Raw genomic sequence first — 15,910 nt, 5'->3', positions numbered from 1 at the left:
ACTGAAAGCTCCTCACCTGGTCTCTGGGTTATATCCGAGGATATAGAAAAAGGAGTCGATGCGGGCTTTGAACTCCCTGGCAGCAAAAATGTCGGAGAAATGGGAAATGTTGCATTTCCCCCTGTGAGAGAGAAGACAGGCTTTATTAGACAAACACAACTATATGCCAAAGTGATACCCTGGCCTAGCAGGAGCAGATGTAGCCCTAATTAGAAGCTCTTGGGGTGTTCATCTATCCGAGGTGACAAATACAGCAGCAGGTATAGTGCCTGTCAGGGCCTGCTGACTTGGCGGTGAGACATCAGGTTCTATAAAACACCAGCTGAACATGTCAGTCCTGGCTCGTCTGCTGCAGCTGAGGCGAGAGAGACAGACGCTGCAGAGATGTGCACAAGAATTCAACCTGTGCGTCTCCCTCCCGACACGATTACCCCACCATAAGCGGAGAGGGCCTAGGCTCTGACCACATCTTGATTCCATTTCCTGTTTCAAGCACCCTGCTGTCTGGCTCTCTCTAAATAACTGATATTATGGTCATATGGCACTGGGCTGCCTTGCAGAGAAACAGTATCTTCCTCCCTCTGAAAAGATTAAAGGGTGCTAAGGAGGGCTGTCTTGGGAGAGCTGCGGCGTTACAGCATCCCACTGGAATTCCATCTCGTTTATCTAAAGCCTGGAACATAAGTGAAATCAAAGGGTGCTCTGTGAAAGAAGTTGCAGCTAATTTGCCCTGAAATCAGTGGTTTCAGGGAGACATTGCTTTGACTGCCCGCCGCTGCGCTGCTCACATATGGTTTTGGTTAAAAGGGGAAGTGCAAGAGGTGCTCAGACAGAAATGAATAAAAAGGCAAAGGCAGGAACACAGAATGAACACAGAATATCTGATTTCAGACCAAGAAAATGATTAAGCCTGTATTCCTTTCTGCTTACATCAAGCACAGACAGAGTGGAGTGCCATAAGTTTTGTTCTAGAGGCTCATGTTCTGACAGGTGTGTGTATGGGGGAGTTGATCCACAGCCATTTCAATCAGCGTTTTAATGCAAGACAGCCTGAGGCGTGGGTCTCATTTATGGCTTTGCATCTTTACACATCTGGACTATTTTTACAGCACCTGCTCACAGCAGTAAAGCATGGTATAGCTCTTAAATTAACAGAACAATTGCTGTGATTTCTTTTAAAGTTGATTCATGGACAGCTGAAGAATCAGAAACACAGCAGTAATGTAGAACTATTACCATGTTGCCACTGTTCAGAAAAATACAGAAACATTGTAGTAAGAGTCATTCTTCTGTCTCCTGAACCTGGATCACAGCAGGCGAGTATTTTACAATAGTGGTGTAACCATAAAACACAGATGGTGTTTGTCATTAGTCTGTTGGAGTATATAAGAACAGTATTTGCTTACAGGATTAATTTTTGGTATGATAGCAGAAAAGTGGTGACAGTAATAAAAAAAATGTATGAAATAGAATTATAAACATATAGATTCCTTTGCAAACCTAAATCACGGCACAAAAAGTGCCAGAGTTTTCCATATGGTAACACAAATAAAACTTCAGTTAAATAAGGAATTTTCATGGCCACAGCACTGGGATTGTTCACTTTTAACTCAGTATGAAAATGAAACAAAACACCACACAGCTTTTATTTGTGGTGTTTTGTAATGGCGATACTGTGTTATAGATCCAAGTATTGCAATCACAGCAGCCGCAATGTTACTGGATATTTAGGGGGTGGACATTGAGTGCTTTTATTTTCTACCGCTGCTAAGTTTCTAAAAACCCCATCTTTGTGTGTGTGCATGTAGATATTTGTGTGTTGACATTTGTTTACCTGAGAGCAGCAGCATGATAAGTGTCCACATAGTCAGAGATAAAGAGTTCTCGACTCCTGACCACTGGGTCTGTAATGACCAGCTCCCGGCCAGAGTCTGGGGGGAAAGAAACACAGTTGTACTAAATACATATTTACATGATATATTATGCTAAATACAACCCAACTCATTCATCTATGACAAAGAGGGAACAGAGAAAAAGTAGCTTAGGTATTAATGAAAATCAAGAGCACGTTTCTGGGTAAGTAACAAGTGCCTCTGCAGAGGTCAATATTATGCCACATAATTCAATAAAGCCAATAATGTGCGGCCCCCTGAGGAGAGTACATAATGTTTAGTTCTCAAGTGAAATGACCCTTGCGGGGGTTAAGACGCATAAGCAGCACCAAGAAGGGCTGGCACTCGTCGTTGACTAATGACCTGAGTTGTGGCGTGCTGTGGCCACTGCGCTCCGGCCTTGTGACATCAATTCTAATAATCCTAAATCCCTGCTGCAAGGACAGACAGCAGATAGAGGAGCACTGAACTGCACTGGAGCTGTTTCTGGAGGGAACAGCATACAGGGTATTTGGTTGATAACCTTAATGACGTACCCTAACTAAAGCCTTCCCTCTGACACAAGTGATACTTGGATTGTTGTAGAAAGGGAAAACAGCATGACTGTTTAATTAGATCTAAGATATGCATTTGTTGTCTGTTAGAAAGCTATTTTCACACAGTATATATATATATATATATATATATATATATATATACACATATATACACACACACATACATATATACATACATACACACATATTGTGTGTGTGTGTGTGTGTGTGTGTGTGTGTGTGTGTGTGTGTGTGTGTGTGTGTGTATATATATATATATATATATATATATATATATATATATAGCAGTATATATATACACATATATATATATGTATATATATATATATATACACACACATACATATATATATGTGTGTGTGTGTGTGTATATATATGTGTGTGTGTGTGTGTGTATATATACAAACTGAAAAGACTCACTGCTGCATTCTTAAGAGCAATACACCTCAGAATATATACCTTTAAAACTGCCAGTATACATATGAGTATACATTCACAAACAGTTCATAGTAAGCTATAGCAAATACTTGAGTGCTTTCTTCCATGTCAGCCAAGTACAACATCAAACACTTTAAAGTCAACCCTTTTGGGAAAATACTTTATGTGTACAATGATGGATATAAGTAGCCTATTAATTAATTACTTGTTGAGGGCATGCTCACTAAGCTTAGATATTTACATGTACAACTATGTGATGGCTGGAATTAATTCTTAAAAATCCAAAAGATAATATAATTTAATATGAATTTTGTAAATCCCAACACTTATTCATCAACTGATTATTCCAACTATTACAACGTTGAGATAGATTTTTGTCCCAATGACATTTCCTTCGTGTTACAGGATTTGATATTTAGTTTATAAAAAACAGTGACAGTGCTTATGTTCCTGTAGATGTGTATGTGTTAAGAGTGTGATGAGTCCACTGACACTGATGCTGTTAAGACTGTGTGCTCAAAGGCCACATGACACTGCGGGTTATTAACACTTGACAGGGCTGCTGTCTGGCTTGAAGGAGTGTTACCCAGGGAACAGCACAGAGCCACGAGATTGGCTCGGCTGCCTGGGATACTGTCTTCTGGTTTCTGTTTGAAATGCAATTCACAGCTAGCTTTTATACCCCATCAGTCTGGTGTGCTGAGGCAGTGTTTGTGAAGGAGAGAAATTGAGTGTTGTGGTACAGAGAGAGAAAGCGTATTTACTTGTGTGTGTGTGTGTGTGTGTGTGTGTGTGTGTACACTGTATGCATGTGCAAATCTGTTTCAAAGAACAAAAGGCAGTCTCACCGTTCTCATTGTTGCGATCCTGCACCAGGTGCTGGTAGACAGAGTCAGGCACCTCTGACTGGCGGTAGTACCATTTCACATTCATCAGTAGATGGTCCCGTTTACTCTGGAACACAGAGAGACACAGACCGAGTGAGCAGAAGACAAAAAATGATCCCACACTAAGATAAACAGACATCATTTTCTTTGATTACGACCTCACAAACTGGCCTCTTGGCAAACAGTGATGCTGTGCAGGCGCACGGTTTATGACTCATACAGGCTGATGCCAAAAAGCACGCAGAGAGACCAAGACAATTAAAAAGGGATTGCAGAGCATTTTAGAGCCTTAACAAAGTAAACAGTGGGATGGCTGTTGCTGAAGGGAGGAGGGAGGGAGAGAGAGAGGGAGAGAGAGAGTGAGTGAGTGACAGAGAGAGATAGAGAGAGGAACAAATCTCTGCCTCCTACAAATCCTCTGTCTTTTCTTCACTTAATTACAATTATCTAATGCTTTAAAAAAAACAAAAAACACTATTAAAGTTTACTCATGAACTGCCACTGTATCCCTTTACAGTGCTTTGGACTTTATACTCTTTAAGTGCTGCCACCCACTGGCCTTTTGATAAAGTGCAAATCAGTAAAGGCTTGTAATCCCTTTGATAACCAGAAAGTGGCAGCACTGAGGCGAGAAGAGAGCTTTCCCAGGGCCAGTTAATGAAAAAACGGAGAGGGAGGGGACGAGTGGGGGGGGATGGAAGAAAATGGTAGAAACTGAGGCCAGCGCTGAGGTGAGAGATGAAAAGGGCAAAATAGTGTTTTCATTTCATAAAATATGTATTGTGGCTTCACATAAGCCCAACTGACCGTCACAGTGGTTTGAACATTAGATAGACTGTTGGGCTGGGTGCTGGACTGTGACACAATGCTATTGGCCCCAGCCATCTTTATTAGGGACTCGGCTAAGCTGCACTGCACTAACTGACTGAGACACCTGCACCACCACTGACGCCACCCGTGGAGTAAAGGAGAAATGAGCATATGGAAAAAAGGAAGAAGGTGGAAACGTCTACAGTAATCTAAGACAGACAGTTTAAGTTCAACTCTTTCCAGGCTCTTAACTGCATCTGTGTGTGCAGGAACATGAGGTCAGAGTAAAGATATTTAAAGTCTTTAGAATACATTGTTCTGTTATGTCACAGAGGAGGAGGCCGAGCACATGCAGCTAAGCAAATCATCACCTCCCTAAACCCTCAAGCCAACCTCTGGATTTCCCATTCTCTCCATTTCTTTCTCCTCTTACTCCCACCCTGCCTCCCTCCTTCTCCATCTTTCCCATTCCAACTCTCCACTCCACCACCTCTCCATTTTCTTTCCCTCGTTCCTCCCTTTCTCTAACCTTGAGCAGGGAGGAGGAATGAGTGAGTGAGCCTGGACGTGTTAAACAACAGCTGGCACGCAGTCAGTCAGCTGCATTCACTGCTCTGGATGATTGTGTGAGTATACACGCAACATCACACAGCCACACACACTTTGCTTGTGATTCAACAGAGCCATACTTATGGACTGAGACACAGACCCCCGAACACGTACACATACTGTGTGTGAAGAAATGTGTGCAATGACGTCATGTCCCTCCCTCCCAGCAATTAGCCCACCCATCCCAACCTCATTTCTATCCAGTGTACAGACACCGTTGCCTTTCTAGACTAACATGTTGACTGCCACAGCAGAGTGAGTAGTTATCCGCTGCTTATACATAATTAATACCTTAAGGAGACAGTAAATGCTACCAGTGTTTTACCTTAACATTTCATTTTCTGCCTGTAAAACCACAAAATCAAATGGATTTCAGAATGCTGGGACATAGAGCCTAATGCAAACAGAAAAGCACAAGCGGGCGGAAAGACGCAGACACATACACACATAGGTTGTACACCTTATTCATGAGCCTGCATTATTTTAAACCAACCAAACGAGCCAAAGCAAAGAGCGAACATTACTTCAGCCATCATCAGTATCCTCGTCACTACAGAGTAGCTGTCGCTCTCCTGAGCAGATTGCTGTTTAGAAGCTCACAGCGGCGTTAAGCCCTCTCAGGCAAAAGAGGGATGGAGGTGGAGAGAAAGACTTACAGTGCAACATATGGAGCACGTAGTGGGAGTGAAGCATAGCTTTCAATTATCACAATTCTATAAACATGCGGGGTGGAAAAATTAGTAGATAACGCAAGGAGAAAATGAAGGGGGATGATAGACAGCTCAGTCTCGCCATACGAACTACTAGTTGTATTGTCTGGATTTTTTTTTTTCTAAGCCTGCCATAGAAAATAACAGAGAACATATAAGAGGAAACCACAATGGTGAATTGATTAGAGACATTCCACACTGCGTGTAGAGAGCTGAGCCCCGCACAATGTCAGCCATCTTTGTCTGTCCCGCCAGAGGCTAAACATGGCCCTGCCCTCCCTCCTCCTGGGCCCTAAACCCTGGGAATGCTGCTCACTGCTGAGAGGCCAAAATACTTGCCAACCTAATACTGAGGGAAAGAAATGAAACAAGAGGAGAAAAAAGAGAAAGTGCAAAGAAGCAGAGCAAAGGAGATAGAGCGGGGGAAATGAGGAGAGAGAAAGGGGATGGATTAAGGTAGGAGGAGCAAGACCTTCTCATTTCCTCAGATTTAAAATTACAACTATCCTCCTCCTGCTTTACTGAAACCCCCAGGGTACAAGGCTACCCCTTTATTCATCGACGAGATATAAATCTGAGAGTCATGCTTTGGGGCCGAGCACAATGGTACCCCTCCTCCCTCCAGTGGCTCAGCCTGGCCTGTGGCATTCTTGGGCACACTCATCAGACAGGGGCTGGATTATAGGAGGGTACTCAAAAGGTTATATACTGGGAAATATATGATTTTAAAGTTTAATTCTTGTAAAAATTAATCCAAAATATATCCCTATTAATAAAAAACAAACAAATCATTGCATTCATCACTGTTCTAAAAGCAGCCAAGACAAGCCAGGCATTCTGCAAGTCGGTTAATTCTCCCTCTGACTAGCTAAAGGTGGCTGGCCCCTTGGATCCATAATGGCTGTGCAGTTTTCTTTGTGTGGCTGCATGTGTGTGCAGTCAACTCTGGAGCTGGGGCCCCTGTGTACAACCACACCACTACAAAGACTGGGGGAAAGAGGGAAATACAGAGGGCGGACTTTCCTTTTAACAAGTACATGCTTTCAATTTTAAAAAGAAAACCAGCTCTGTTAAGTGTACACTTAAAAGATGGACTGATTGTTGGACTAATTCCATGTTTTCAAATATGAGTGTGAAATCGATGCAGTGCTTTTCCAAACCAATGTCAACACTAATATCGTTCAATAGTAGTGCACGGCAGTTGCAGCGAGCAGAGATTTTCTCCCACATCTGTTCACAGTGGCCTTTACAATATGGTCATTGCCTTGCAGCCAAGCCGAGATGTGACAAAACTAAGAGTACGTTGTTACAACCTGTAACCCTCAAATCGAATGCCCTATTCGTCCTCCTCCCCACACTGCAACACTAGAGCTTTGCTTTAAACAAAACCAGACCCTCCCGGCCCCACACGACAGGCCCCCAGTGCACCTCGTTAACAGGAAACCTCTGTTTATTTTCTCTGCTTTTCAAACACTCTCTTCTTCCTCTGCAACCCTGTTAGTGACCCCCCCCCCCCTCCCCTCACTGGTGACATCAGCAGCCAGGATCTATGACTTCCTTCAGGAGGTGGCAGCCAGAAGTAAGGAAAGAAAGACAGATCCCAAACACACAGACAAAGGAGACAGCACAGAGCGAGGAAGGGAGCGAGGGAGGAAGGAGGGGGAGGTCAAACAGACAAGAACAGCAGCAGCAGCTCAGTGTTAGCGAGGAATGTCAAGCAGTTCAGCTAGGCTAGCAGGCTACTGAGCTAACCGCTTAGTTAGCCAACGCCACAGGGGCAGGGTAGGCTTGAGTATGGTGGAACAGGGCTGGCAGTGGTGTGACATTGACAGGCAGAGGCTCAAAATGGCACGAGGTCGGATTCTGTGAGTGTTCACCTCGCCAGCCTCAAGGGGAAAGTAAGCACATTCAAAGAACAAAAGGCTGATTGTGGCATTTGGAGGCTGAGATGGGATCTGGGACGACTAATCTGCTGCTCTGACATGATAAGATTAGAGAGGGGAGGCAGGAAGAGCTGGCTGGGAAGATCACACATACACTTGCATAAACACACACACATACCAAGATGATGGATCTGATTGGAAGGGTTTTCCACTCGGCTTTCTCTCTTCCTCATTTTCCTGCTTTCTCTGCCTTATTTTCTACTGCTCTCTCCGAGAGATATCTGCCAGCACACCAGCACTCAATAAGCACTTCAATCTGGATGACCGAACACACACTCACTCAAAAACTGTATGTATGTATGTGTGTGTGTGTGTGTGTGTGTACGTACACACTGGCAAGGTACAAGAGATCTGCTGTGCTCACGCAATCTACGACATCTTAGTGACTGACAAAGGAGGTTGTTAAAAAGAAATGCCAGCATTCTGTGTGAGCAAACACACACACGTGCACACGCACACACACACACACACACACACACACACACACACACACACACACACACACACACACACACACACACACACACACACACACACACACACAGGATAAGCACCACTATTCTTCTCCCAACCCTGCAGTAGAGCGGGGCAGGCTGGGACTCTGTGTCAGAGGTAAGAAAAAGCACCTCTAAATCAGGCTGTCAGAGCCAGCAGCAGGATTCCACTCTGCAATCCTCCTCTACTTATGGGCTTCGCAGTGAGCACTTGGCTACTTTGAGGGAGGAAGGATAACCTGCCCCTCAAGCCTCCTTCTCTTAGGCACATATAATAACACTAAACACATATAATAACACTAAACTAATGCTGATGTTTGTGTGAAGGAACTGTATGCACAGCCAGCTTCCCAGCCTGGCAACAAGAACAAATGGAGAGTGTGTGGGAGGCAGAGGGAGGAAGGAGGTGAGGTGAGTCCCAGCTGTGGTGGCGGTGCTGGCAAGACCTTTGTGCCATGCCTACAGAGGAGTGTCTCTCTCTCTCTCTCTGCCTCTCTTTGGCTTGACCTGTTTGGATATTCAATCGGCCCCCTCTGCTTTGAACACACTGGGCCCATCTGTCAGCCCGGCTCCATATTGGATTGGATGAGCATTAGCCGTTTCAAAGTGGGCAGATTTGCTCTTGTTGCTCTTTGTGTGTGTGTTGTGTGGGCGCCTTTGAACATGAGCGCCTACGCCCGCCTTAAATTTTAAACCCCCCTTTCAAGGAATCAAGCAGACACGCATATCTCAGTTTATGACAGACCAGTCACTAGTCGTGTCATTGTACAGATTGACGACATACAGTGACACATCTAAGGAAGTTAACAGGTCTTCCTGTCATCCAGGCAAAAAAAGGAGGGATGTTGCAGGGATGGAGAGAAGACAGAAAAAGAGGAGAGGGGTTGAGTCACGCGGAACTCACAGATGATACTAATTAAGACTTGAGGGCCACTACTGGTGGATCATACTGCCAACCACAGGCACACTTTAAACACTGGAGAGTCACAAGCACCACACATGACTATGCTATATCTGAAATCTAGCTTGTCCAACACTGTGTTTCACCCCATACAGATAACAAGCAGGGCTACTTGCACCAGTCTTTGCTTTGTCTTTTCGTTTTTTTCAAATGTGTCCCAGTGGGAGTGAGTAAATTAATGGCAGAAATAATAAGAAAAATGTATGATGTTGACCACGTTGCCCTCCTTCTAGACAGAGAGTAGCGGTGAGAACACCAGCCTTGGCTGCATGCTCCATAAAATAGCAAGGCAGTGTCCAAATTAAATATTTGTCTTTGCCTCCAACACACTTCTGCTTCATGGTGGTTTTAGCCAAGAAATTTAAGACGAGTTAAGTGAAGGTACAGAGAGCAGCACTTTGAAAGGCAAAAGGAGAGGGAGAATATAAAAAAATGCATCCACTAATGATCATTATCTGCAGACCACAGCCACGGAGCACCAGGGACCTGACAACTTGTGTTTAGTGATTTATGCTACACACAGATACACAGGCACTTATTTTTCTTGTTTTTGAGAACACAGACAGAAATTCTTGCAGCACTAGCAGGGTATAGACTAGAATGCGGATCCAAGTGAAACTTCAAACATAGGCTGTGCGAGGACAGATGGAGGCGGTTAGTAGAGCTCATATCTGGGTGTTCAGATCATAATACTGACTTTATTTCCCAAGCCCTCCCTCTCAGCCAGAAGTACAGTTATAGCCTGCCAGAAAACATTGTCATTTCTGCCTTCAGCCTTTCATTTAGCCGCTTCAAAGCCATCTCGCTTTCATACCTGGCTTCCTGTGTGTGTAGCCCGGGATGTTCTCTTGAGAACTGTCTGCTCTCAAGGTAATACCATGAGTCAGTATTTAGATTTACACACACTACAGACAGACAGACAGACAGACAGACAGACAGACACCTTTGTGTTTTGCAGTGTTTAAACGCCCTGGTGTTTTGCTTGGAAGGCGGTTTGCCTGTGATCCTTTGTTTTAGCTTTGTCTTGTTAGCATAGCCTGGTGGTGAGCTAATGAGACATCTTACTAATACTGACTGGACGACTGCTGTGGAGAAAGAGAGGGGGCATGCACAAAGGATATGAATATTGGGCTGTGTGTGGATGTCATATTGGACGTCTGCCCAGCCAGCTAATCCAGACCTTTAGTGTGTATATGCATGTGTGTGTATGTCTGTGTGTACAACTACCAGTGGCAGCCTCCTGAGCAGGGCATGGGAAGAGAAGGAGCAGTGGGCTGATTGAGCGCTGTAATGTAAGACAGGAAATGAGAAGGCTTGCTCAAGCCAATGCTAATCGATCTCCCCTCTGTATTATTCCCACACAGACACATTTAACTTTCAGGCTAAAGTGCAGGTTAATGCAGTAGTAATACATTTACAAAGACAAAACGATTTGGGTAGGATGTGTGTGTGAAGGGTAGACAAGGTGTGTGTGTTTATATGTGTGTGTAGTACAAGTAAGTCAACTCACTGGGGAGTCAGAAAAGGTGTCGTGTCCATGTGTGCGGATGTGTGCCACTTTAAAGACTGATGGGGTGTGAGCTTTGAGAGGAATGATGAGGGTTGGTTTAAAAAAAAAAAAAGAAGAAAAAAAAAAGCATCAGAATGTGTATTTACGCGTTTCTGTGAGTGCTTTGGAGATCTTTTCTATGTAAGAGCAGCTGTCAGGCAATGAGACGTGTGTCTATAGTGAGTGTGTGCGAGAATGACAGATACAGAGAAACCCAGAGGCTTCTTGTGTGTGTTGCTCTGTATGGTCAGCACACATCAATACACAGCTAATAGGAATATTTATGATCCTTCTAACACATGCCAAAGCTCATTTACTAACACACACAAACACACACACACACTTCTGTGTAAGAATATAAACACACAAACCCAGGAGAGAGAGGAGTGGCAACGCACAGCCGGAGATGGAGGCAGAGAAGAAGAGCGCAGGCATGCAAAAAGAGATCTTAACACTGAATGTTAAACTGGACAGACAGCTTTGCAGACGGCCTTGAAAAGCTCATATCACCGTGAGCTCAACCAGTTGTGATTGTATTGTTTTATCTGGCCACTGCTTCTGAAGATATCCATCTCTCTCTCTTCCCTCTATATCTGATTCTGAAGGTGACCTTGCCCGTCTGTCAGTGTCTGGTGATGACACTGGCCCTATCAGTAATACATCATGTAAGCGGTGTATCAGCCAGATGCCGCACTAGCCGAGCAGTGGGTGGTCTGTTAGGCACGCTTGCTTTGTACAATATGCAAATAATCAGATGCAAATGACCTACCCATATGTGTGATGATATATCAGTGTGGATGCAAATGCAGTAGGCTATCAGATGTGTGTGTTAAACAAAAGATTTAAAGAAGTTACAGGTCTTTCACCATATGCAGTTACAGCTCACAAAATCAAAAAGCTCATTGCAGAAACCATAGTCTAAATGCTTGGGTAGAATGTGATTATAACACATGCACAGATATTCTCACACACACACACACACACACACACACACACACACACACACACACACACACACACACACACACACACAGAGAGGGGAGGAGAGAGAGAGAGAGAGAGAGAGAGAGAGAGAGGCTTTGAGCAGCCTCCCACCGTGCTGCAACAAGAGATGTATTGTAGACAACACAGCTGCAATAACAAGGCTGGCCCAGTGCTAGAAGGAGTTGTACTGCATGACTCTCAGTCTAGACCAGCAATAACAGCTGCCATATTGTAACATGATTATGGAGGGAGTTTCTGAGTGTCAAAAAGACACATTTCAGTCTATTAAAACCTCTTTGATTCGACCTGAAATACATTTTAAGTCACAGTGAAACAGATTTATTTATTTTTATTTTATTTTTTTTACATTTTGTTCCTTAATTCAATCACTACAAAGTATAACCCCAATCTGGTATTAGTTGGGAAGTCTAAAAAAGGCTTGCATCTGTGTGATAGTATCAGTGATTGAATTCTTTATATATTTTTCCTACGCAATTAACTCACCACTAGAGGTTTTACATTTTCCAGTGCATGAAGACCAAGGGATGTCACAACTGTCAAGTGTAAAAGGTAGAATGAGCTAATGAGGCAAAAGAAAATGTAAATTAAGAAAATAATCTGATTCAAAAAAATAAAAACAATGCAAGCAAACCACTGTGTTTTTAATTTTATATCAGATTAATGTTCTGAAACTAATAATGGGTGGTGTAAGAGCAACATAAAAGGTTTGGAAAGGTATAGACTATTGGATTTAGTACAGAAGAAACACCATTCACACTCTGTTTGCATCAACGGAGCAGATGCTGTGTACACAACCGCCAATTCCAAGTGGAAAAATACACCTTTAGGCACTTTTGCACACACCTTACACATTCTGCTGAGTCCTGCTGATATCCTCCATAATGTAATATAATGCATTATATTTTTGCATTTCATTAATTATTTCACAGGATGATGGTAGCAGAGTGAAGAAGGGACTGTAAAATTGATCTATGAATAACCTTTCATTTCTAAATTCAGAATTTTTTGTTTAGGACATTCAGCTGACAAAATATTGTAATATAAAAATGGGTGACTTTCTACGAATAACCGAAAATATGTCCTGATTTTTAATCCCTGCTAATTAAAACGGCAATGTCTCTGCTGCTCACTTCCCAAACACAATGTAACAGAGTAAAATACACATGGTTAATGAAACAATAGCTCACTAATGCAGAACATGGGGGAAAAGATTGGAGTCATGATGAGCATAGTGTGTCAAACACTGGTTATCGGTCACACACTCACACGCACAGATAGAGCGACCACCGAGAGAGAGAGACAAAGAGGTTGAACAACACACCAGCAGCTCTACTCTCTGCAACCAAGGCACATCAAAGCCTTCTCCGCCCATTTATCTGTGTGTGTGCCTGTAAATCAAAAGGCATACTTTGAACGTGCGCACGCACACACACACGCGCATACACACAGGCTCAGACTGCATTTGGTTTGTGCAGCAGCATCCAGGGCTGGGTAGGGGAGGTAAAGGATTTTGCTGTAGATGGGGGAATTACTTGCCTCAGCTCACTCTGTCAGGGAGAAGAGGGGGATGACTGTTTACCCGCAGTGAGTGAGAGAAGAAAAAAGAAAGAAAGAAAAGACAGAGAGGTCAGTGCTGTGTCTCAGACAGTGCTTTCTTCTCTGCAAGTCACCTTTTGCTTCACTTTCACCCCTCACTTGCCCAACATCATTGAAAGGTGACACACACATCCACACACACCTATCTCTTTAAAAATGGCTGTAAGGTGAGTTAGATAAGAGGCCAGGTCGATGTAATTAGTTTTAACAGCATGTTCAGGGCAGGATACTATATACAGGAACAGTAAAATAAATGCACAAACACATTCAGAAACCCACTGAGAGGAAAACCAAGGAATGAACACAAACACAAACACACACACACACACACACACACACACACACACACACACACACACACACACACACACACACACACACACACACAATATGGTTTGGCGGGAACGTCCTACCCACTGCAGAGGAAGTGTCCGTTTACAGTATACAGATCAGTTGTCCACCATCACATCCTGTCTCCCAGCTCTAAACGGCAATGCAAAGTCTGCTCGGCACAGCCCAGTCACAGCTTTTAAGTTAAATCAAGCAGAAAGGAGACATAGTTCACCATACCATGCAATCAGCATGAGAACTGGTACCGCAAACGCAACCTCAAACGACAAAGCAGCGGCGGCATAAAGAGAAAGCTTTATGTACCATAGCTTGTGTGTGAATCTAGTCCCCTTCAGCCTGTTTTGTTGGCAGATTCTCGCTTTCCTCCTCTACTTTGCCGATGTCATTGACATCCACCTGTCCTTGGGTGGAGGGTGATTAGGTGTTCTTACAGTTGGCCCTCTGTAACAGAGTGGATGCTTGTAATAGATTGTGTGTGGAGAGTGATGTAAAAGGCTGATGATGGAATGATCCAGCTGACATTGACTAACAGTCTGTGGAATACAACAGGGCGGGGTTATTGATGACTCTTTAAACAGCGGGTATCATTGCCATAGCAGCCCATACATTATCACCGTGTAGCCACGCCCCGTCACCATCCTGGACCAATGGGCAGGCAGCTGCCGAGCAAACAATAACCAGCAGTGTAGGAATGGTTGAGGGAGAGAGGAGAATGCTAAATGTGCCACTTCATCTGGTGATTGACACAAAGCCTCTTGTTTACCGGCACCACAGAGATTTGCATCATTTTACTGTTGCCCCTCCCTCTCTCTCATTTCAGTTCTTCTCCTCTGCGTCCCCTGCTTCACTCCCACAATCCTCCCTGTTTGTGGCGGTGCTGCATGAAGTGGATATTACCCCACCCTGCTGCTATGATATTGATCAGCCTCCTCCCTCCCTCTCGTCCTTTCTCCTCTCTTCATAGCCCACTGCATTGATTCCACCTCTCCCTCTGAGCCCGCCAGCTAGGAGTGATTACACACGCTGCTCACACACTCACTCACTCTCTCACTCACACACACACACAGGATTATGGGATGTGTAGCCTTTCTTTACTTTAAAGGCTATAAAGCTCAGCGGCTGATGCACCAGCCCTGTGAAAACACTGCTTCTTTTTATTCAAGGCAACCAATGACTGCAAGCTTAGCATGATATATTACCATAATAAACATCTGTTGTTATAGCATGATAGCATAGCACATCGGCAGGCTGGCATACAGCCGGCTTTGCTCTGGTGGTTTTTGTCAGGCTGGTGCTAAAGATGGCTGTGGTAGGGCTTGACAGGTGGGTTCCAGACATCTTGTGATTCTATGCAGAACCACACAGAGCTGATACACACTCCTTATATGGGCCTGTGGTACTGCACTCACAAGCGATACACTAGCAACTAGCCCACTAAAGTCAGAGCAGTTAAATGAAACAGGACACAGATGGTGTCAGCGCTACATAAACAAAAGACTATCAAAGAGCCAAATCAGCTGTGTACAGTTGTAGGAAATCTGTGAATTGGGAATTTAAAAAAACATCTCCTAGGTGGGTGGAAAGCTACACAACCTAAGTGAATTTCCACACCAAAAGCTGAGCTTGGCTAAATTGTTCCAGCAGCAGGAGCCACTGGCTCATCTGCACACACTTGCACATTAATAAGTTAAATACCTACCGTCTCCTGTTCACCAGATAGCATCTCGGCTAACAATAGCTGGTGGAGTGCTAAAGGTTTTGGATGGGGAGTCCTAGCTGATTATGAGCCAACGAGAGCAGTGTAGGCTGATGTCGCAAGAACAACCACTTATCAATGGTTAACCTCTCTCTGGTAGCAGCAACAATCCAGCAGAGAGTCTACAGCAACAGGCCAGAGATCCCACATATGATACACACCCTCACTGCCATTTGGCATTTAAATGGCATTTTAGCATGGCAGCAAACAGTTTGCACCTAATTATGACCAGTTGCTGCTGTGTCCTGAGTTAAGCAGCAGTCTCAAACAGCCATCCACACAAGAGCAGGGCTGTTAAATCTACTCTCTTAAGGATAACTAATACCTCTGCCTTTAGGCTTAGCCTTTGCTG

General features: G+C 44.0%; 1 protein-coding gene across 1 annotated transcript in view; it reads right to left on the bottom strand.

The window, feature by feature from the left end:
* rerea (arginine-glutamic acid dipeptide (RE) repeats a) overlaps positions 1-15,910 on the bottom strand; it is a 91,808-nt gene that overhangs the window by 35,573 nt on the left and 40,325 nt on the right. The window contains exons 4-6 of the mRNA XM_039800436.1: positions 3,736-3,841; positions 1,835-1,931; positions 17-121 (exon numbers count right to left, since the gene is read on the bottom strand). Of these exons, the coding sequence (XP_039656370.1) occupies positions 17-121; positions 1,835-1,931; positions 3,736-3,841 (308 nt within the window). The remainder of the gene's footprint in view (positions 1-16; positions 122-1,834; positions 1,932-3,735; positions 3,842-15,910) is intronic.

Source organism: Perca fluviatilis, chromosome 5 (genome assembly GCF_010015445.1).
Source record: "Perca fluviatilis chromosome 5, GENO_Pfluv_1.0, whole genome shotgun sequence".
Lineage (NCBI taxonomy): Eukaryota > Metazoa > Chordata > Actinopteri > Perciformes > Percidae > Perca > Perca fluviatilis.
The sequence above is the reverse complement of the archived record's forward strand: the minus strand, read 5'-3'. Positions and strand labels throughout refer to the sequence as shown.